At 32.3% G+C, this 22,073-nt stretch overlaps 3 protein-coding genes across 6 annotated transcripts; 1 reads left to right on the plus strand and 2 right to left on the minus strand.

Moving 5' to 3' along the window:
- LOC104741850 lies at positions 4,066-5,219 on the minus strand. The gene is made up of 2 exons (XM_010462772.2): positions 4,974-5,219; positions 4,066-4,769 (listed from the first exon to the last, which is right to left on the minus strand). Exons 1-2 carry the CDS (start codon positions 5,170-5,172, stop codon positions 4,249-4,251), a joined length of 720 nt encoding a protein of 239 aa, XP_010461074.1. The 5' UTR covers positions 5,173-5,219; the 3' UTR covers positions 4,066-4,248.
- Positions 5,387-9,466, minus strand: LOC104741851 (MND1-interacting protein 1). Of its 3 annotated transcripts, none has more exons than XM_010462774.2 (4): positions 9,353-9,466; positions 8,786-9,205; positions 6,656-7,851; positions 5,387-6,116 (listed from the first exon to the last, which is right to left on the minus strand). In XM_010462774.2, exons 2-4 carry the CDS (start codon positions 9,201-9,203, stop codon positions 5,598-5,600), a joined length of 2,133 nt encoding a protein of 710 aa, XP_010461076.1. In that variant the 5' UTR covers positions 9,204-9,205; positions 9,353-9,466; the 3' UTR covers positions 5,387-5,597. The 3 variants fall into 3 exon arrangements, with proteins under 3 accessions (XP_010461076.1, XP_010461075.1, XP_019091829.1); XM_010462773.2 differs by having other exon boundaries at positions 8,786-9,219; XM_019236284.1 differs by having other exon boundaries at positions 6,656-6,965; positions 7,900-9,219.
- Positions 17,392-19,911, plus strand: LOC104741853 (protein LOL1). 2 transcript variants are annotated; one of them, XM_010462776.2, is made up of 6 exons: positions 17,392-17,627; positions 17,819-18,073; positions 18,311-18,433; positions 18,795-18,908; positions 19,359-19,468; positions 19,563-19,911. In XM_010462776.2, the coding sequence occupies exons 2-6, from the start codon at positions 17,995-17,997 to the stop codon at positions 19,599-19,601; spliced, it is 465 nt and encodes a 154-aa protein (XP_010461078.1). In that variant the 5' UTR covers positions 17,392-17,627; positions 17,819-17,994; the 3' UTR covers positions 19,602-19,911. The 2 variants fall into 2 exon arrangements, with proteins under 2 accessions (XP_010461078.1, XP_010461077.1); XM_010462775.2 differs by having other exon boundaries at positions 17,392-18,073.

Consider the following 22,073-nt stretch of genomic DNA (forward strand, 5'->3'; position numbering starts at 1 on the left):
TTTGGGTTATTTTCCTCTTTTGTTTTTGTAATCTTGTTTATATTTAGGGATGATCGGCCCAATTGTATTATATATTTCCTTAATTAAAACAAGGTTTTTTTGAAGGTTTGGTATTGCCAAGAATATGAAGCACATGTTCTTTATTTCAGAAGTCTACAAAAGATCAAACCTGAACAAAAGTAAAAGTAATGGTTAGGTTAGGTTTTAGCGGTTTAGACCGATGTCTAACTCTCAACTTCTTCTCTTGGTGTTGAACTGGTGCTGTTGTTTACAACATCGGGGTCTGTTTCCTGAGGATGAGATTTATGGAGTTAATTAACCGGAATTTGCAAGTTAACTATGTTCGGTTGTTTTCCCGACTTTTGTAAATCTATATCGCACTGCAGTTTTAATAATACTTTAGTGACAAAACTTTTGTTATTGCCAAATTAATATTTTAAAAATCTTTTTATATAAAACTTGATGTTAAAATTACTCACTAACAAAATCTTGACACATGTCAAATATATTGATTAGATGTTGACATGTGTCAAAAAAAATTAATTAACAGCTAATTATATTTACAAAATTTTACATTTTTCTATTTAAAAATAATTATTTTCTAAATCAAAAAGGAAAATTAACAAAATCAATATATTTTCGATTGTATGCTAATTATATTATATGTGTGTTCTCAATAAAATTTGACATGTGTAAGCAAAAACTTAATTCATCAATCATGTATATTAATCAATAAATAACGAATAACAAAGTTAAAAATAGTAAAATAAGTTATTTAATAATTTTAGTCGGATATAAATTGTATTTTTCGTTGTAATATAAAATTTTATTGTAAATAAGTACACAAAATCTTGAAAGAATAATGAACTATAATAAAAAAAATTCAATACATGATGTGTATTGGTATCGTTTTACATGTTTTATTTTAAAAATTGAATGCATGTAGTAATATGAGAAACTTGAAGAAAAAAAAAGAAAAAAAATGAGTTTGTAGGAATGAATTTTTGGTTAATAGATGAAAATTGACAAAAGTATTACTTATGAAATTATGACATATAGATGAATAAAATTTAGGATATTTTTGGATTTTCAAAAGTTTTGTGGATGTTAACTGATTTTTTATGGTTAAATTTGAAATACTAACCAATATGCATATTATCTCATATGATGCTCATATTATTTTTTGTTATTAAAATTTTAACTCTAATACATGAAGAAGTGAATTATGGTTTTACGATGATATAAATAGTTAAATGTGATTACTAAACTGAATGTCTAACGATGAAATTTATTTTACTATAATTTTTTTTAAATATTAATATGTATCATTTTAAAAAAATCATTTAAGAATATTAGTAAATTTTTAAATGTTTTATTATATAATTTCAACACATGTATTTTTGTAATGCATATGTCAAAACATAAGATAACTCGAAATAAATTATAATTTATAGAAATGAATCTTCAGCTATTTGATGAGAATGTTTCAGTTTTTTTTTTTTGCGAATTATATTTTGTTAATTTTTATTTTTATTCTCAATTCTTACTAAGATATAGTTTGATATGATATATTAATTGTGTTTGATATAAAATATTTAATTCTATGCATTAATATGAAATGTATAATTAAACTTAAAATATGGTTTATTATGATGGTATAGATATTTAAATGGTACTCCCTGTCCTATAAAAGTTTTTAGGTAAAAGCACAAAGATTAATAAACAATAAATATTATGTCATTTATAAAATTTCAACCAATAGAAAAATATACTGCATAGTTCAAATAGTAATAAATTGTTATATTAATAAATATTATATATAGAAATTTGAGAAAAAATTATAAAATAGAGCAAAAAAAGTCTTAAAATTCGTATATAATGGAACTGAGAGAGTGTTAAAATGAAATATGAGAGGTTCATATTCAATATTAAAATTTTACAAGATAAAATCTAAAAACATGTATATTACTACTTAATTATTTCTAATAATTTTAAAAAAATTTTACCCGCGTAATAACGCGGGTCTTATCTTATCTAGTAACTTTATAAATGTTGATGTATTTTCTTGAAAACCCTCCATTTCTCTTTTTATATATAGAATAATTCTGGTTTTTAAAATAAAATCTTATGCTTGCATCAAAATATTGGGTTCAGTTTTTCATCTTTTTGTGTCATTTTAGATGTCCATTAGGTGAAGAAACTAATTTTACATATAAGAAGAATTAATGTGAAATCACTAATAAAGGCTAAAAGCAAACTACTTGGTGTTTTGTCATGTCGAAAAGGTTAAAAACTCGGATAGAAGAAATAATTTAACACTTTTTAAGGTTTTAGTTAATGGAGATTTATTTGATGACATAGACAAAAAAATTGCTTAACAATGAAAAGTTACTTACTAAATAGAAAGATTCCAAGTCACATTTTTATTCACCAAACAATTGCTCATTTGGTTGACGCAGGTGGCTATGGATGCATGTTTGTTTTTAATCACTGAAACAACGTTTAAAAATGTTAAGACGCAGGTTGTAGTGTTTGCTGCAGCGTCATGATGCATGTACCTACGGTAAGAAAACGAATAATTATACATGCGTCTGCCGCAGCCGCAAGTATCAAGCCCAATATAGAAAGGGAAAAAAAACAGTTTCTAAGTGTTTGTCTCATGCATTCTTTGGTAAGAAACACATCTACGTAATGAAAACTAAGTATGTTAATATAGACAAGAATTAACGAATTCTAACCTTGTTAAACTAACAAAGAAAGTTCTTGACTTTACAATACACTTTCAGACAAGTAACCTTCAAAAAAAAACCTTTCGGTCTGTAATATTTTTAAATGTGAAAAAATAGATGTCAGTATTACTATTTTAAAATCTGTAACACTACGTTATGTAAGTTTGTGTTAATACTTTTAACCAACCTTTAAACCTTTCTTTTATTTCTTCTGCTATACATATCCTATAATATAATCTCTACCAAATGGTCCAAACTTACATTTTTTCCCTTCTTCCTCTACTACAGTTCAGCATCATTAACTTACATCTTTTATCTTTAATTTTGTCGCTCTGTTTTCCTTGGATTCTGACACCGTATACTCTGTTTTTATTACTGTTCCTCTAAGAAACACAACAATAGGACTTAGGGTTTCGTTCTGTGGAATCTATCAATAATACGATGGTGGGATCATCTTTACCACCTGGTTTCAGATTTCATCCAGCAGATGAAGAGCTTGTGGGTTATTACCTGCACAGAAGAAACGAAGGGCTTGAGATCGAGCTCGAAATGATTCCAAATGGATTTATACAAGTTTGATCCATGGGAACTTTCACGTATGTTGCTTCTTGAAAATCTTTGACCGGAGAAAACAAAAATACATTTTTTTCCAGTCTCCCATAATACTATATAAAAGATCAATGTTTTGTTTTGTTACAGAGAAATCCTTCTTGCCGAATCGAGATATGGAATGGTTTTTCTTCTGGCATCGCGACAGAAAATACCAGAGCAACTAAATCTGAAACAACTCACCGGAGGTTTCAGATGAGCCATTGAGCAACTATATTGAGAGTTCTTGTCAAGCAAGTGACCTAGAAAAGGGTTCTTGTTATGCAAGTTACACACGCTGGTCTTCTACTGATTGCATGCATATCCGTGAATTATCTTTTCTGGTTTAACTAATTAAATCCAAACTCTGAGAAAGTCCCATTCAGTAATCAATGTCATTGTGTCTCAAACAATTCAGTATTACTTTCTTGCAAGGAAATTCACAATCTCAAATAGAAGAAGATTCCGGTTTCCAAATATTTGCATCGCCTGAATTCGATTATCCACCAGAGTTCTTCGCAGCTGATTTAAATTTCGATTGGGAATTGGAAAATCCGTTCATGTTCGATTATCATTCAGAAGCTCATATGAACAATGAAGTCATGAACTATCACATTCTTCGGTAAAGAAAAAACATTATATAGTTCACTAGACTGAATCTCAAAACCAAACACTCCCATGGATCAAGATTTAACTATAATCCTGTTTATAGAATATATAGATTTGTTTTTGTGTGTATACACAGATAAAATATATAGTTGCATATTATAAAATTTACAAGATTCTCTTCACCTTCAACTAGTAGTTATAAACACACTTTTCGTAGACTTTTAGGTCTAATAAGTATGTATAACCAATGTTGTACAATTACATAAATGAAAATGAATTATTGGATACTTTTATTGGATGTTGTTGCGATTGGTTTTGTAATTTAATACAAAGAAGCAATATAGGGGTTACAAAAGACCAATACATCATCAAGACTAACCTTATTCTCATCTCCAAAGATAGATTCTTTCCCATCTTTCCTCTTAGCATATGACAAACCCAATCTTGATTTAGCCATCCTCAAATCGCCAACCCCTGCGTTCGTATCCGGACCCGCAAATCCGCCCATCACGGGAGCTAAAGGCGGTCCTATAAGAAGCCCATCAGCTCCAAATTGAGGCCTTCCGCGTGCATAATCAAATAGAGCTGCTCCACTTCCTCCAATCTTTGGAAGGACGATTGGGTCATCACAATCGTCGAGCCAATAGAAGAGGAAAGCATCAAATGTATCGTAATAATCGTCAGTACTTTTATAACCTTCTGGGCTAAATCCACCAAACTTGAAAGACTTGTCTTTAGCGTAAGCTATGATAACACATGGACCTTTGAAGTCACAACGTTCATGGAACTTCGTTGCACTAAACCCATCAATACTTGCCTTGTAGCAACATTTTAGTTCTCTTCCTAGTAAAAAAAAAAAAAAAATTGTTATATAGCTTGAAGAGTTATAGATAAGACATACTTCTTCAGATGGATACTATGAGTCTTAGTAGTCAAAATCAAGGAGATATATACATACACTAAATGAATTGTTTGCACGCATAGAACTCAAACTCAGATCTCAAAAAAGACTTAAGGCATATGAATTTTTGTGTTTTGAGAGTTTACCCTTTAAGAAGGTTTTGTTTACCAACGAAAGAGAGAAAGGAATCTGGACGTCGTCGTGGTAGGCTGGTTGTTGCGGCAGCCGGATATTGTCTGTTTTCTTGTCGGAGTTCCAACCGAATAGACCGTTGTAAGGACTTATTCTCTTCGAGGTCTTGAAGGTTACGGTATGAATTGTGTTTGAGATGGCATACGAAGCCATTTTTCTTGCAAATAACGGCCACACAACAAAACCCACAAGAAAAAAAAACTAGGCAAAGCATTTAAATAAGGGTATTGTGGTTTTTAAGAACTTGTGGTTGTCAGTGTTTTTGCTTACAAATGCCCAAATCCACTTTAACCGAACAAAAACCAAAGCCGTATTATAATATACCGATTTAGAAACCAAACCGTAGATACTTGTTTTTCTCCAAAAATCGATTTGAAGAGCATCCTCAATAAGATTAATTAGCTCTAAAAGTTCTGATCACGATTGTAAGGTTATTTTACATCGTGCAGGATCTTTTGTCGGAAACAAAACAAATTTTGCTGAGTATAAATATCTCTCAAAGCATTTTTTTTTTTTACTTACAAAAGTAAAAACTGAAGTTGTGAAGATCTCTTTGGAACCAGAAGCTATTTCGGCTTTTATGAGGTTGCTCCAAAGATACGGATTCGCTGTTGAATCAAACTTCGACAACAAGGACAAGTGACTTTCCTTCCGCCATTGTTGTTGTTCGCAAAGAAGCTATCACTGCAACTACCACACACAACTTGATGCGCACAAGGAAGGAACACCACAGAGACTTCATCTTTCATACAGATGATGCATTCTCGATCATAGTTTGCTTCATTCTCATTAGTCCCTTCAAGTTTATCGAGTTCTTCAAGCAGCTTAGCAATGTTTTCTCCTTGGGATTTCTCGGGTTTCCAAACGTTGTTGGATAAGTGGCTTGAGTCGGTATCTGAAGAGGCTCTGAGTCTAGAGAGTTCTTGCTCTAGTCTTTGGTGATCATCTTTGTGTCTTTGGAAGTCTAGTTCGATTTTTAACCGTAGAGTCTCGAGCTTTCTCTTGTTGTGACCCTCGGCTGCTTCTTTCGAGCGTTGTTCTTCCTCCATTTGAGCCACAGCTGTCTCCTTTGCTTTCTGCTCTTGCCTCCATTTCGCCTGTGAATAACATATGAACGAAAATATATCAACAAGTCGACATATTAACCTTTCATGTATCAGCTACAGTCCAAGTAAGCAAGCAAGTTTCGTACAAAATGTGCAGCAACATAGGTGATGCCCCCGCAATTAGGTAAAACCCACCCAGGAACAGAAAGAATATATGGACCACCATTTAGAGAAAAAAGCTATCCCGTGAAACTTAGCAGTAGTTATAACTTATAACAAATCATCTGGCTTGAGTTCTACAACTCAAAACTGATTTTGTAAGATTATACCCATATCAAATCCAGGTTCCATACACCCTAGTGAAAATGCAGACTATACCTCTTGAAAGATCTTGAATTTGTATGGCGTACTACAATCTAAGACAGGACCAGCTTGGCGACTAGATGAATGCCTAAAATGAGACATGTCTAAACATTTTTGGCTTCCTAAGTAAAGTGTACTTCACACAATTCTAGAATCAAAATTTGTAAGAATGTAGACTCTAGAGAACTTTCAGGGTACAGATAAAGATAATACATGAAGCAGCGTACCTCAATTTCCTTTTCATCCTGTGTAGTCTGAGCTAAATTCCTATAAAGAGCATTGATTTTGTCTTTCTCAGCGGTAATCTCATCCTGCAACTTGAGTTTCTGCTTCTCCCATGCCACAAGCTTCTTCAAGCATTTTTTCTCCTTCTTTGTTTCTTCCATGAACGCTTTAAGCGATTCTGAAGCACTTAATTTGGAACCCTCCCTCTCTGCTCGGATTTCTGCATTTTGATTCTCAAGCTTTCTTACTATCAGATTTGCCGTGTCCCTTTCACCAGTAACTTTTTTGAGTCCACTTTGCTTGTCGGATAATCTTTTCATGGTTGATTCTTCAACAGCTTTTTTCCCCTTTTTCAGGAGTTGGATTGCTTCTCTTTCACTATTCAGTGACTTAAAGTCGGCCAATTCTTCGCTAACCTTTTGGGCAGCTTGCATTGCCTTCTTGTGAGCCCATTCCTTCCTCTCCTTTAACTTCTTCTCGAGATCCTTGACTTGATGAAGCAGATTTACTATCACACAATCCTTACCATCCTCACCCACCGATTCCAGACTATCATCATCAAGGTTCAGATCACGAAATTTCTCCAACACCGAACCAACACTTTCTTCACTCCCTGACTTGCGTGGCTGCTGCTGCTCACAAGTTTCCACACGTGCAGGAGATATGCTATCGCCACAAGTTTCAGACTGGATCTGCTTCTGCTTCATACTAGCACGAAACCCAGCAGCAAAAGCTGCAACATTCCGCTTCATCAAGGACTTCATGGAAGGGGAAAGATTAAACCTTTTCGGACAATCAATCTCTCTCTGCAGTTTTAACTCAGCAGTACCGCTTGTAGAAAACCCGTTACCAGAAAACTCAGGCCCTCCCCCGTTCCCAAAATCCCAACCTCCATGGAAACGACACAATGCTGGCGCCATGAAACCAGCGATATCTAAACTAGTACTACCAACATCTTCTTTATTGCTATCATCATCCTTAGTACTAGTACAACAACAACTAGCCCTATTCCCTGGACTTGGAGTTGGGATATCCATAGTAGTCGCCCTACCAACATGGAGCTCACTCATTAACAAACACCACATTGCATCACCTTTACTCAAATTAGGCTTAACTTGTTGCAGCAAGTAAATCATACCAGCAAGCGAATACTCCTCCAAATCTCTCAAATCAGTAAAATCAGTCTCAACTTCACCACCATCACAACTAGTGGTATTCAGATAAGACAATGAATTATTCATNTAATCTTTTCATGGTTGATTCTTCAACAGCTTTTTTCCCCTTTTTCAGGAGTTGGATTGCTTCTCTTTCACTATTCAGTGACTTAAAGTCGGCCAATTCTTCGCTAACCTTTTGGGCAGCTTGCATTGCCTTCTTGTGAGCCCATTCCTTCCTCTCCTTTAACTTCTTCTCGAGATCCTTGACTTGATGAAGCAGATTTACTATCACACAATCCTTACCATCCTCACCCACCGATTCCAGACTATCATCATCAAGGTTCAGATCACGAAATTTCTCCAACACCGAACCAACACTTTCTTCACTCCCTGACTTGCGTGGCTGCTGCTGCTCACAAGTTTCCACACGTGCAGGAGATATGCTATCGCCACAAGTTTCAGACTGGATCTGCTTCTGCTTCATACTAGCACGAAACCCAGCAGCAAAAGCTGCAACATTCCGCTTCATCAAGGACTTCATGGAAGGGGAAAGATTAAACCTTTTCGGACAATCAATCTCTCTCTGCAGTTTTAACTCAGCAGTACCGCTTGTAGAAAACCCGTTACCAGAAAACTCAGGCCCTCCCCCGTTCCCAAAATCCCAACCTCCATGGAAACGACACAATGCTGGCGCCATGAAACCAGCGATATCTAAACTAGTACTACCAACATCTTCTTTATTGCTATCATCATCCTTAGTACTAGTACAACAACAACTAGCCCTATTCCCTGGACTTGGAGTTGGGATATCCATAGTAGTCGCCCTACCAACATGGAGCTCACTCATTAACAAACACCACATTGCATCACCTTTACTCAAATTAGGCTTAACTTGTTGCAGCAAGTAAATCATACCAGCAAGCGAATACTCCTCCAAATCTCTCAAATCAGTAAAATCAGTCTCAACTTCACCACCATCACAACTAGTGGTATTCAGATAAGACAATGAATTATTCATTATGTTCGTCAAAACATCCAACTCACCATAGCAGTGACCATTACTCAAAACCGCTTTAACCGCGACACCTTCCTGGTAACCCAAGTCAAGAAGCTTGGAAACAGCTTGGTTATAGAAAAACTCCAAATGTTTAAGCAATATCTCTTCCAAATGCTCCTCAGTACAATAACCCCACTCGCTAGGGCTCGACGAATTAACAACAGAGCCAGAATCAGTAAGACCTGGATGATAAACAAGGTTTTTGAGACTTGACTCGACGATTGATTTCGACAGAGCAATCCTCTCGATCAAACATAGAGGCGGGTCGGATCTAAAGGCAACGGGTCGGATCCTACGGCTCGGTTTCACATGCTTCTCCCTCACAGTACAACCCATTTCTGAATATATATATCTATACCAAAACAGAAAGGGATGAAAATAAAAATTGAAACTTTACCCCAAACAAAAATTATAAAAAAAATGATAAGAAGAAATGGGCATCGAAGAAAAATGATTCGAGCAAAGAGATGGGACGAATTACTCACTGATCGGTGATGGCTGAATTTTTTGTTCTCGGCTGAGAATATGAGTTTCGGCGAAAAGGTTATGCGAGCGACTGTGAGAGAGAGAGAGAGAGAGAGAGAGAGAGACAGACTTTATTTTGGTTTCGGTTTCTTCCATTTCTGGCGGCGCCAGAGAATATATTTATGGGCTTTGGGCCCATTTACATGATACGGACTGTATTTTGGTCTTTTTGATAGATAGTCGCATGGGTGGAGAGAGATCCGGTCAATTTGTTTGGTTTCGGTTCACGGGTTCAGTATTATCGGTTCTTAAGAAAGTGAAAACAAGTAAATGTTTTTGCAATTTTTGTTTGGTTTAGTTTTATTTTGGTTTTGATTTGGTTCGTCTTTTTGTTAGAAAAAACTTATGTACAATGGATACTAGATTTTCAACCTGCAGGAAAATTTTTTTAGTATAATAGAATTTAACTTCTATTAGTGTGTTATATTTAGTTAAGTAGTATTTGGATTGTTCATTATTGGTATAAATAATAAAATATATAACAAGTAATTTATAAGATATTATCTGATTAAGAATTTTTTTTGTTAATGATTTAATTGTTTTAAAGAATTTCGTTAAATTACCTTGATTTGATATATCTAATATTCTAATATTTGTAGTGTTCACCAAATAATTAAATGTGGATTTATCTCGTATTTTAACATAAAATTAATAATATTTTAAATTTGTACTAATGTTAATTCAAACCCATCAAGTCTTATAATCCGTCCCGTCATATAACCAAATTATATAGTATTTTAAACTATTTATAAAGTATAAGCAATGTTTGTAAGATTTTAATTGATAAAGGAAAATAACAATGAAGTGGAGATATTATAAGGATAACTAGACTTTAACATGCGGTACACCGCATACCGCGTGCATATAATTTTTATTATTATTTATATTTTATGCTGTATTTGTTTGTTAAATATTGAATGTTTTGCAAATAGAGGAATAACTAAAATTTTCGACCGTTTGTGCGGCTAAATATTTAAATTAATTTTTTAACTCGCAATATACTTCATGACCATTTCTTTGTTATATTTAGTTTGTTTTGTTTAGTGTTTGAGATTCTATTTTGATTTCTAATTACTATAACAAAAAAAAGTGATCTAAATACATAGTAAGTCACTTATACGCTATGATTAAGTCACATTTTTCCTAATGATTTAATTATTTTACACAATCTTAGTTAAATCAACTTAATTTTTTATATGTCAAATATTCTAATATTTTTTTGGACAAAGAATTAATAGTGTTGACAAATAATAAAATGAGAATTAAACCCGTATTAGCACAAATTTAATGATATTTTATTATTTCCAACATGTCCTCTTTATGACCCATCTACTATATAGTATTTTTCTTTTAATTTTACATATTCGTATATTTTAAGTTTATATATATTAATTATAATATTTAAATAAATATGAATCGAAGTTATTCCTACGTTAAGAATCAAAGCCAGAGGTTTTAAAAAACAAAATAGGAATCAAATTTTGATTTTTTCGTTTGCAAAAGATTTAGAGATATAATATTTTTAATACACAATAGAAGGTGTGGTTAAATATATCATAGTTTATGTTTCTATATTGATTATGCTATATTATTTTAGTTAGAATGGTAATATTTAGGTAACAAAATCTGAAGTAATAATATTTTTGGAACTTTTTAGAAAAATAACTTTGTAAATAAGTTTTTAAATAAGTATAAATAAAAGGGTAGAACCCAAAATGTACTTCAAAATTGTATATATAGATACCGATTCAAGAATATGATGTTAAATGTAAAGATTGTATAAGCATAAACAAAAAGTAATTTAGGAAAATATTAATTATTTTTAAAGAGATATTTTAGGAGTCAAATTGGTGTAACGATTTTATAGACATATTAATTGACGAAAAATACTTAGGTTATCTAATATTTCGTTTAAAAAAATAAATTAAAATTAAATTAAAAAGAAAAAAATTTTAAGGAAACAAATTCTATATATTTTTATTTAAGGAAAGTTAAATATTGGTTTGGTTTAGATTTTACAATTAAACAAGATTATATATCGGTTTGAGTTTATAAATGAGAATTAGGGTTTAGATTTTACAATTAAAACAAAATTATATGTCGGTTTGGGTTTACGAATGAGGTAGTTAGAGTTTAATTTTACAATTATAACAAAATTATATGTCGGTTTGAGTTTACAAATAAGGTGGTTAGGGTTTGGATTTTTCAGTTAGTTAGAAATTATATGTCGGTTTGGATTTACTAATGAGGTGGTTTAGGGTTTAGATTTTATAACTACAACGAAATTATATATCGCTTTAAGTTTACAAATAAGGTGGTTAGGGTTGATTTTACAATTAGAACGAAATTATATATCGGTTTAGTTTATAAAAAAGCGGTTTAGGTTTTTTTTTTGTCAATCATTGGGTCATAACAGGCCGGCCCATTAGCCTAATCCCTAAATTCGTAGGGAGCGGGACTCAATCCCTGGTGTGATGGTGTCTTGTGCATTAAAGACTTACCTTTGGCCATTGCACTAAGGTCACTTCACGGTTTAGGTTTTTTTTTTTTTTTTTCAACCAAACATTAAATTAAAAGATTACTCCAAGATTGGTTGCCCAAACTGGAGGAAAAGAGTTTACAAAATAAAGTGCAGAAACTAAAGATCTTGAAGAACGAGCAAGAGAATATGCCCTCTCGTTTGACGTCCTCGGAATCTGGGTCAGAATGAAGGAGGGAAAGGATAGTTTGAGGGAATAAAAATCTTCCAGCAAATTCAAGAAGTAGGGCCAATCGTCTGGGGCCTGCACCATCCCCACTAGCTCTGAGCAATCCGACTCAAAATTCTGACAGTCCACACCCACCGCCAGAAGAGACTCCATAGCCCAAATTAAGGCTTTTAACTCCGAATGAAGAGGTGAAAGGCTGCGTCTAAGGCTTTGTGCTCCCAAAAGTAGCGTTCTATCTTCGCTATTACCATACCACCATCCCTAGCCCACCAATGGATATGAACCTTTCCAGGAACCATCAACCTGACATTGGGGAGAAATATCCCGTACCTCCAGAGGTGGTTGAGAATCCAAGAAATTCGCAGAGAAGGACTTAGCCTCTTCCCATAAAAGTTTATCGTTAGCCGCCTCCTTCATAATATCACTTGGCTCTGCCTCTATTCCCTGAAAAACCTTCTTATTCATGTCCTTCCAAATCGACCACAAAATCCATGGAAGCGTATAACAAATATCGGAACACCCAGAATGGGATGACACCCGCCAATAGATAAAGTCTAAATTCGAATACACTGATCAATAGGGAAAGCCATCCGGGAGTAGAAGAACTGGAGACAACTCCCAAACCTTACGCGAGCGAACACACTCAAAAAGAGCGTGATTAATAGACTCCGCCGCAGAGCCGCACCGTCAACACGTAACATCACATCGAACACCCCGATGAGCGATCTGATCCATCACAGGAAGAGTACCAGACGCCACCTGCCAAAAAAAATGTTAAACCTTTGGAGGGCATTCAAGTTTCCAGGCTTGTGACCGCAAGGCGGTGCACGATCGCCCGTATTCAACTTCCTTAAGTAATTCCCGGCCTAGTCGAAAACCCGATCTGACCGAGTACATCCCGGATTTAGTATAATGCCAAATCAAACAATCCGGTTTAAAAAATTTACTAACCGACATACTCCGGATAAGCGGAATATCCGCTAGAAAATCCTCAAGAATATGCATATGCCAATCCATCGTACGTGGGTTAATTAAATGGTTGACCATCAGATTAGGATGTAGAATTCTCCTCCTACCATTAGCTGGTCTTGGCTGGAGATCTGGTATCCAGGGATCTCGCCATACCGAAATATTACATCTAGAACCTACTACCCACCTTGCCCCTTGTTCTACAAGCCTTTTAATTTTATTTGACAATGATGTTATACAAATTTTGTTTCCTTATTTTAAAAAGGGATGAATAAAGAGGTTCACCTCTAGGGGTGAACCGAAGTATTGTCTTTAATTGAGTACTCGATTTTAAATTGCTATATTTTAGTTATTATTTTGTGTAATTTTGTAGGGATTAACTTTGTAAATATGTATAACTTAAAAAGTAGAATACAAAATGTAAATCAAAAATGGTAATATAGATACAAGTGGTTATATAATGACTTAGTAAATAATTTAAAATGTATATATTATGGTCATTATTTTGTTTAGTACCGTTACAAAAAAAAAAATCGGTTTCAAACCAACTGGTTAAAAAGCAAGTCTCCGTTTGGTTTGGATTCAAGATTCACTGAGATTAATTAGGTTCAGTTTTTAGTCTTCTATTATTATTACATGTTTTGTGTCCCTTTGATGCTTATCTATAATCTAAAAACCCTAATTTATGGAATGTAATAGATGTTTTAATATTTTGGTTTGACAAGAAATGGCCAAATGGGATCGTATATATGACAGCTTCATGGTGTTGGGATTTCTTGATTATAATAACTTTCTACTAATTTTTACTAATTCAAGTTTTCGTCAAAATATCGTAGGTTAAAAGTAAAATATATTTTCTACGAATTTTTTTAGTAAATCATTTTGTTTTTTTTTTGCAATTTGATGATGTTGTTCGTTTGGATGATTTACTATGTGCATATTTTTATAGATTTTTTTCGTTTTCGTTAAATTAGCATATGTTTTATTTTGTAGTTAGGAGTTCGGAATTGGGGTAATGTACCATTATATGAACAAATATATAGTGGGTTTAATTTCTTCCTTTTGTGATTATTCTATATGATTATGTTACATTTTATAGAATTTACCACATTCTCATAACAAAACGAATGAAAACAAAAAAGGCTTTTGTATGCATCTTCTTAAGCTGAGCCATCACAGTTTGGAGTAAGACGTGGACAACTCCATAGCCGCACTTTGATGGCTATCCAAGCGTCTCTTAGAGACGTCAATGTCCACAATGTTCTAATCTAACTCTTTCCTTTGTCCTTTTATTCTTTCTCTCCTCCCATTCCTCCAAATACCATGCACATATACATAGATGCATACATACATGCATTGGCTTGGTGGTCATGATGGAATGAGATATTGATAAATATTATACTATGTATGCTTGCTTCTGGAAATGGCATCTTATGTTGAAGTGTCTTTTACAATTTCTTTGGACAAGATGTTTGGATTTTCCACTGTGACCTCAAAATCTCTTGTTCCCATCCATAAAATCGACCATTTTGTCACATATCTACACAGCCATCTATATTGCCTCCTTTTTGAATAAGAGCATTTGTTTTCATATATATAATGGTATTGAACGGAATAGTGTTTCCTTTTCTTATTCACAACATTCTTCAAACTCTCATATTTTCTTTCTTTTCTAAATCAGGGAAACTTTTGGATGTTAATGGTTGATCCAAAAGATCTGTAATTTATATATATATATATATATATATAGCTTGGGTTTACAAAAGAATGTAAACCCATATACATATTTTGCAAAGATTCTATGACCGATGCCACTGGTAGAGAAGTTTCTCCTACGAATCTAGCTAACCTATCAACTTGATCACCAAACCGATTGTGGACAATTCTTATTTTTAGGTTACGAACTAAAAACAGCTTAGAAGGACCCGACGAAGATTCACAAACTTGATCCAACTGGTCATAATGATTATGCTTCCTTGTTTTTAATTTATTTTATGGCAAGATAGTAAAGTACAGTATAGGTCTATAACTTTTGTAAAATCTCGACATGTTATTCCTTAATGATACTTACATGATCTACCCCCTAAAAAAAAGGTTATGAACTCTGCCTTTCTTTTGATTTTAGATTCTATTTTCTATTGCACCTTCGTTACTTAAACCAATAAGCATAGAAATCATCATTATTACAATATTATATACATTCCATAACAAAACAAAGGAAGGTTTTACGATGGAGATCGTGACTTACACCATGTCACATGTGAAGTGTACTTGACATAACAAGATAATAAAAGAAGAATATAAAAAATGGGTTTTTAGAAAAAAAAGAAGCATAAACATATATAAGAGAAATTGGCCCCATCGAATAAGTAAACAAACATTGGCAAACCAAAACTTGATATGATATCCAACCAAATAATCACACTTATTGTTACCCTTACCCACTGCATTTTCATATAAAAGTTCACTTTTATGATTTAGCCTATAGAATAATGATAAAAGATTGAATTGAATGAACTGCCAAACAATAAATTGTAGGTTTGGTAAAACAAAAGTGAGAGAAAACTAAGTTTCCACTGATTGGGTAACTGAATTTCCTGTGTGCATGGCCCATGGTAAGTTTTATTTTATTTGTTGCCTAGCCTGGCCCGTAGTAATTTGGATTGATTGCATATATATATTTTTTATCTGAGGTTTAACCTTACCATACCTATTTTTTTTTTATGCAAAAAGTTAAAAATGTATTGAATTTGACAGTGAAAATATATTGAATTTGATAGTGAAAAATATTGAATTCGATTGAAGTTTACGTTATATATGTTTCCAACGGACATGAATATTTTTCCAATTTTTGCGGAGAAGTGAAAGATTATACAACTTGCACACTTAATTTTTTCTCAACGGAGTTTATGTATACAGTAAAACCTCTATAAATTAATAATGTTAGGATATTAAAATTTTATTAATTTATAAAAGTTTTATTTTTTCGATAAATTAATAAAATATTAAATTATAAAGAGAGTTATCTACTCATAGTTTCGATTTTTTATTTATTTTAAACTATAATTTTTTTGTTTTAATTCATATTTCTTTAGTATTTTCTTTATTTATAGTTTTTTATGCTTTTATGTTTTACATAATTTTGTTTATAGTTCTTTACATATGTTGGAGATGAGTTTCATCAAGAATAAATATTCAAAAGTAAACAAACAACACTATTAGAATTATATTTAACTACATTTCTTTAGATATATACATATATATATATATATTTTAGTTTATATAATTATTAATTTATGATACTGATAGGACCATATGTTTACATAAAATTTTCTAAAAAATAACTATTTTATTATTTTATCAAATTATGTCATTTTTACACTGTCCCAACTCGGGACGAGAATAATTTATTAATTTATAGTGATTATTAATTTATCAAAGTATTAATTTGTAGAGGTTTTACTGTATTAAATTAATCGTTAATGAACAAATATTTATACATTATAATATATTACAAACATATATGTTTATGTCCCAATTTTTGCGGAAAGATGGAAGGTTAACTTTCGTGCTTAGCTTTTTGCCAACCATCGATCGGAATTTACATTATATATGTTGTCAATAGACATGTGTATTTTCTCAACTTTTGCGGAAAAGTGAAAGGTTAACTTCTGCACTTAAATTTTTGTCAACGATTGATCGGAATTTTGATATATTAATTTAATCATTAACGAACATATTTATAATATGTTACTAACGAACATGTCTGTATCCCAATTTTTGCGGAAAGATGGAAGTTTAACTTTCATGCTCAGCTTTTTGCCAACCATCGATCAGAATTTACGTTATATATATTGTCAATAGACGTATCTTTTCTCAACTTTTGCGGAAAAGTGAAATGTTAACTTCTGTACTTAAATTTTTGTCCACGATCAATCAAAATTTTGATATATTAAATTAATCATTAACAATTATATATATATATATATATATATATATTATAATATGTTATCAGCGGACATGTTTATATCCCAATTTTTGCGGAAAGATGGAAATTTAACTTTCTATTAGACTAAACTCCAACAGATTATTTATTTTTGAAATATTTCTGAGTTCCAAATTGGTTATTTATAAGGAAAAGTTAGAATTATACAAGAAAAAATCTCATTTTCTCAAAAAAAAAAGTTGCCCTCTTTACGAGAAGTTCAGATTCTCAATTTTATTTTCTTTTTTTTTTTCTTTTCTTTTTTGTTTTTTTAATAGAAAGTTTTATTTTTTCATTTATATACTCTCTATCTAAATTGATAAAGGCAAGTTGCAAGAGAGGAGGGTGTGTGTTTGCCCCACTCCTCTTCTCACATAATAATAATACACAAACTTCAGAGTTTCCGCAATTCACATTCCTTTTTCCCGTAACTCGCCAATACATCATTACACATATACATACAAAAACATACACAACCAAACGTTATGTAACTGCAAAAACATAATAAACGAGGATTCCACACTCTCTCTAGTCAAAGAGCTTCATGGCGATGGTGTGACCAACCCCAAAAAAGTAGTCCTTCACATGTTTCTTAAGTTTCAAGCATTGAATTGTTTTTTTCCTTTCCTTTTATAAATAGTGAAGACTTATCTTCATTTTTTTCATAATAGCTAAGATTTATTTTCCTTTTTGAAAATAACTAAAGATATCTTTCTCTTAATTGTTAGATATAATTTTCTTACTTGATTGTGCTTTGTATTTAGATGATGAAAGTGAGGAATTGGGAGAAGAAGTGAAGAACATATTAAGATGATATATGTCTTCTTCTCCTGAGTCACTAAAAACATCAACAAAGAGAGAATCCATTATTATATAATGTATAGAGAGTGAAGAGATTTATCAAAAATATTTTTTGCAATCATCATTCTTGGAGTTAATAATGCCAGTCCCCCTTGCACCATATCCAACACCTCCAGCGCCGGCGATGGCGCCGTCGTACACTCCTCCGCCGGCACATGGTAAAATATTTTTATTATATGAAAAAGATCCTCTGTTTTCAGTTTCTTTAACAATTTTTTTAATAAAGATTGTTCTTTTTTTTTTGTTCAAATTTCCAGTTTTTTTTGTTCCCCCTATTGATCAATTATTTTCCCAGGAATCCATTTATTTATTCTACATGTGTTCATAACTCCATTAATTTTTTTTTATTTATTTATTTTGGCCAAAAAAGGACATAAACAATTTGAGATTTGTAGGTAGTACAAGTGGGCAGAGCCAGTTAGTGTGTTCAGGTTGCAGAAACCTTCTGATGTACCCCGCCGGAGCATCCTCTGTCTGTTGTGCCGTCTGTAACGCCGTCACTGCCGTTCCTCCGCCGGGTAATTATTTGTTAGATCATAAAAACAAGTTTGGTTAAAAAAGATATTCGAGTTTTTTTTTTTTTTTGTAATNATTCCACATGTGTTTATAACTCCATTAATTTATATTTATTTTGGCCAAAAAAGGACATAAACAATTTGAGATTTGTAGGTAGTACAAGTGGGCAGAGCCAGTTAGTGTGTTCAGGTTGCAGAAACCTTCTGATGTACCCCGCCGGAGCATCCTCTGTCTGTTGTGCCGTCTGTAACGCCGTCACTGCCGTTCCTCCGCCGGGTAATTATTGGTCAGATCATAAAAAAAAGTTTGGTTAAAAGAGATATTCGAGTTTTCTTTTTGTAATAACTGATTGGGGCAATGTAGGAACGGAGATGGCACAGTTGGTGTGTGCAGGTTGTCATACACTTCTTATGTACATTCGTGGAGCTACAAGTGTTCAGTGTTCTTGTTGTCACACTGTTAATCTTGCCCTCGAAGGTTATATAAATACATGCATATTGGTCTTTATATTTGGTGTTTAATCAGTTTTTATTTTATTTTTTTGTTGATTGTTTTTTATTTTTTTTGTTGGTTTGTTGTTTAGGGAATACAAGAAACAAAAACCTTTTTAAAACTAGTTTTACGAGTTATTTTTATTAGATGTCGTCGTTTTATCAACAATATGTGTATTATACGGGTTTAAGTTAAGATTATAACCGACACTAGGACAAAATATTTAATATTATATTGTGTGTCTTGGTTAATTTATTATTTGTTTATATTCAAAACTTTTTTAAAATTAAATATTTAGTTTTGGTTTTTGGTTTTTATGATAAAACAATAAAACTACTTTTGTTTATATGTGGGTCTAGGTTAGTTTCGGTTTCGGTTTCTTATGAAAAATGTTCTAAGTTTTTAACTCTAAATGTCTTGCATGTGTGTGTTCAGCGAATCAAGTGGCACACGTGAACTGTGGAAACTGCAGGATGTTACTGATGTATCAATATGGAGCAAGATCTGTGAAATGTGCCGTTTGTAACTTTGTTACATCCGTTGGGGTTAGTTCTCTCGTTATCCCAAAACAGAAAACAAATTATCTTCTTTATATAATGTTTTTGTTTTTGGTTGCTATTGTTTTGATAATGCTTGTAGGCTTCAGCGAGCACGAGTGATGCGAAATTTAACAGTTAAAACTTGGACCAAACCTATCAATATAGAGGAAGAATCAACTCTTTTTATCTATCTCTCTTCGATCAAGAATCCGGCGGTGTGATGTTTTATGAGTTTGAAATCAGAAGTAAATTAAAGTAATATGTAATCTGTCGAAATTTTATGACTATGGCCTCTTTGTCCGTTTGTATAGGGCTATCTATCTATCTATCTCTCTTCAGTTTCTTTGTTTTGTTTTAGTTGGTTTTCTTTTCTCACCAGTTTGTAAGAGTGGTTCATAAATCAAAAAGCTAAACTTTTATGGTGAAGAAAATAGATTCTTAAATGCTAATTAATACCATACATTTTATTTTATTTTCTGTTCAAGCACAAAAGATGTTGGTTACAAATTACTACATAGATTTTGATATAAACTTACCAAGAAAAATTACAAATTTAAAAGTGAACATTATTTAACATACGTGTTAATGCAAAAATATAACATGAAATCAAGAAAATTTGTGGTGTACAGTATATCAATTCAAAAAACGAATGATTTGATTTTAATATATCTAACAAGAAGATGTTACGGTTCGTACTAAAAAAAAGAAAAATGGAACGACAAAACAGTAGGACGGACGGAGATGTAACAAATAAAACAAAGTCCAAAAAGGCTTTGTCCCTCGATAATGACTAAATATAGTCCGAGTCATTCCACGCTAATCTATCTATGGATAATTGGGGTGGACTTCACTCACTCACGGGTTTACTTACGATTTGATCTTTGGTTAGTCTATGTGTCTTTCGAATGTCTTTTCGTTTCTCTTGATCACGGCAAGATTTATAAAATAGGGATATTATATGAACATTTTTGCTCGGAGATTTAAAATAAGGATAAGATAAAATTTTCGTTTTCTTGTCTGTTGATGCTCTATGTAGAAGAAGAGGATCCGTCCATGTGACTTTTTTAGATATATATCTCTTGATTTCCTTTTATAATTTAATGCTATCTTTGACTAGTCAATTAATTCTTAAGGGATAAGTGTAAAAATAAAATTCAAGAATTTCGGCAGCCAAATCTATCAATGGATACATATTTGACATTTCATGTCAGTGTGTGACGTCACTTACCAAAATAAATAAAAAAAATCTCTCACCATATCAAATACTGGAAGGTAAATGATATCCAAACTTTTGTTCCATACTAGTCAAAGCATATAAATATGGCACACCGTAACAAGATTTGTAACATTATAACACAACCAAACATATTATTTTACAAACATGATTTTCAAACATTTTTAATGTAAACTAAAATAAATCATAACCCATATTAACAAAAGATATGAAAAGACAATAATTTTCAAATTTTCCACACATATTAAAAGAAAAAAGTTCTACTATACCTATTATTAAAAAGAAAATTTAATTGAAGACGATGTCTTCGTCTTCCGAATAGCCTGCTTTCAATACTTACTTCGATGAGATAGAAGAAAACAAGGGTGAATTCCTCTCATTTTCATTAATCCCAATTTCCCTATTGCAGAATGATAAAACAGATAAACTGGCACATTGTGCATCTTCCGAATAGCCTGCTTTCAATACTTACTTCGATGAGATAGAAGAAAACAAGAGTGAATTTTTCTCATTTTCATTAGTCTAAGTTTCCCCATCGCAGAATGATAAAACGGATAAGCTGATACATTGTACACATGTTAGACCGCATTTAGTTATCTATGTAAACAATATACTTTCTAATTGATATATTTGAACTAATCTAGTTCTTTGTTGTAAAAAAAAAAAAAAAAATTTGTAAATTTTATTTTGTCATCTTTTAATTCATTTTCATTAGGAACAATTTCTATATACTTTTATATAAATATTTACATTAAAATTCGAAAACGATGTTATTATTTTAAAATAAAAAACCTAACATGAAATTTTATTGTGAAACGGGGAAAATAGTTACAAAAAATCATATAGTATAATATGAAAATTGCACACACGAAACGCAAATAATAGAACACAAGAAAATGACAATTAATTATGTTTAGCTTAGACAAAAAAAAGTTCTTCACAGAAAAAAAAAACGAAGTAAGTAGAGCAAATGAACTTTACAACATAGACAAACAATCGCAAACACAAAAAAAAACGGACCACAATTACTCCAAGATGAAAATGTATCGTACTCAAAAAAAAAAAAAACAAAAGTACATCAAAACATAGAGTAGTCCATTGAAAATCTGACAGCATTCTAGCAACTGCCAAACTAAAATCAGACCCAAAATTATCGGGTTTTTTTGCACACACATGTTGAGACAGGAACATATCATCACAGACATGTCAGAAAAGCTTGGTGAGTGTTTTTCAATTGGTTTTCAACTCAGTGTCGTTATGTCAAAAGAGACCAAGTCTAAGAAAATATCAAAGAGGTATATTCTATGCAATGTTCTAGACCTTCTTAGTAAATAATAAAGGAGTTCGGTAGATAACAAAGGAACAAAAGAAACATAT

Source organism: Camelina sativa, chromosome 14 (genome assembly GCF_000633955.1).
Source record: "Camelina sativa cultivar DH55 chromosome 14, Cs, whole genome shotgun sequence".
NCBI lineage: Eukaryota > Viridiplantae > Streptophyta > Magnoliopsida > Brassicales > Brassicaceae > Camelina > Camelina sativa.

What these genes read in the sequence shown, in the direction of transcription:
- LOC104741851 (XM_010462774.2), bottom strand. Translation starts at nt 9,203, where the DNA reads ATGGGTTGTACTGTGAGGGAGAAGCATGTGAAACCGAGCCGTAGGATC. An exon ending in GAATACCACTAGTTGTGATG is followed by an intron (nt 7,852 to 8,785) that starts GTGGTGAAGTTG and finishes CTAGTTGTGATG; the next exon opens with GTGGTGAAGTTGAGACTGAT. An exon ending in AGGATGAAAAGGAAATTGAG is followed by an intron (nt 6,117 to 6,655) that starts GTACGCTGCTTC and finishes TGTTATTCACAG; the next exon opens with GCGAAATGGAGGCAAGAGCA.
- LOC104741853 (XM_010462775.2), top strand. Translation starts at nt 17,995, where the DNA reads ATGCCAGTCCCCCTTGCACCATATCCAACACCTCCAGCGCCGGCGATG. An exon ending in CACTCCTCCGCCGGCACATG is followed by an intron (nt 18,074 to 18,310) that starts GTAAAATATTTT and finishes TGAGATTTGTAG; the next exon opens with GTAGTACAAGTGGGCAGAGC. An exon ending in CACTGCCGTTCCTCCGCCGG is followed by an intron (nt 18,434 to 18,794) that starts GTAATTATTTGT and finishes GGGGCAATGTAG; the next exon opens with GAACGGAGATGGCACAGTTG.
- LOC104741850 (XM_010462772.2), bottom strand. Translation starts at nt 5,172, where the DNA reads ATGGCTTCGTATGCCATCTCAAACACAATTCATACCGTAACCTTCAAG. An exon ending in AAACAAAACCTTCTTAAAGG is followed by an intron (nt 4,770 to 4,973) that starts GTAAACTCTCAA and finishes TTTTTTTACTAG; the next exon opens with GAAGAGAACTAAAATGTTGC.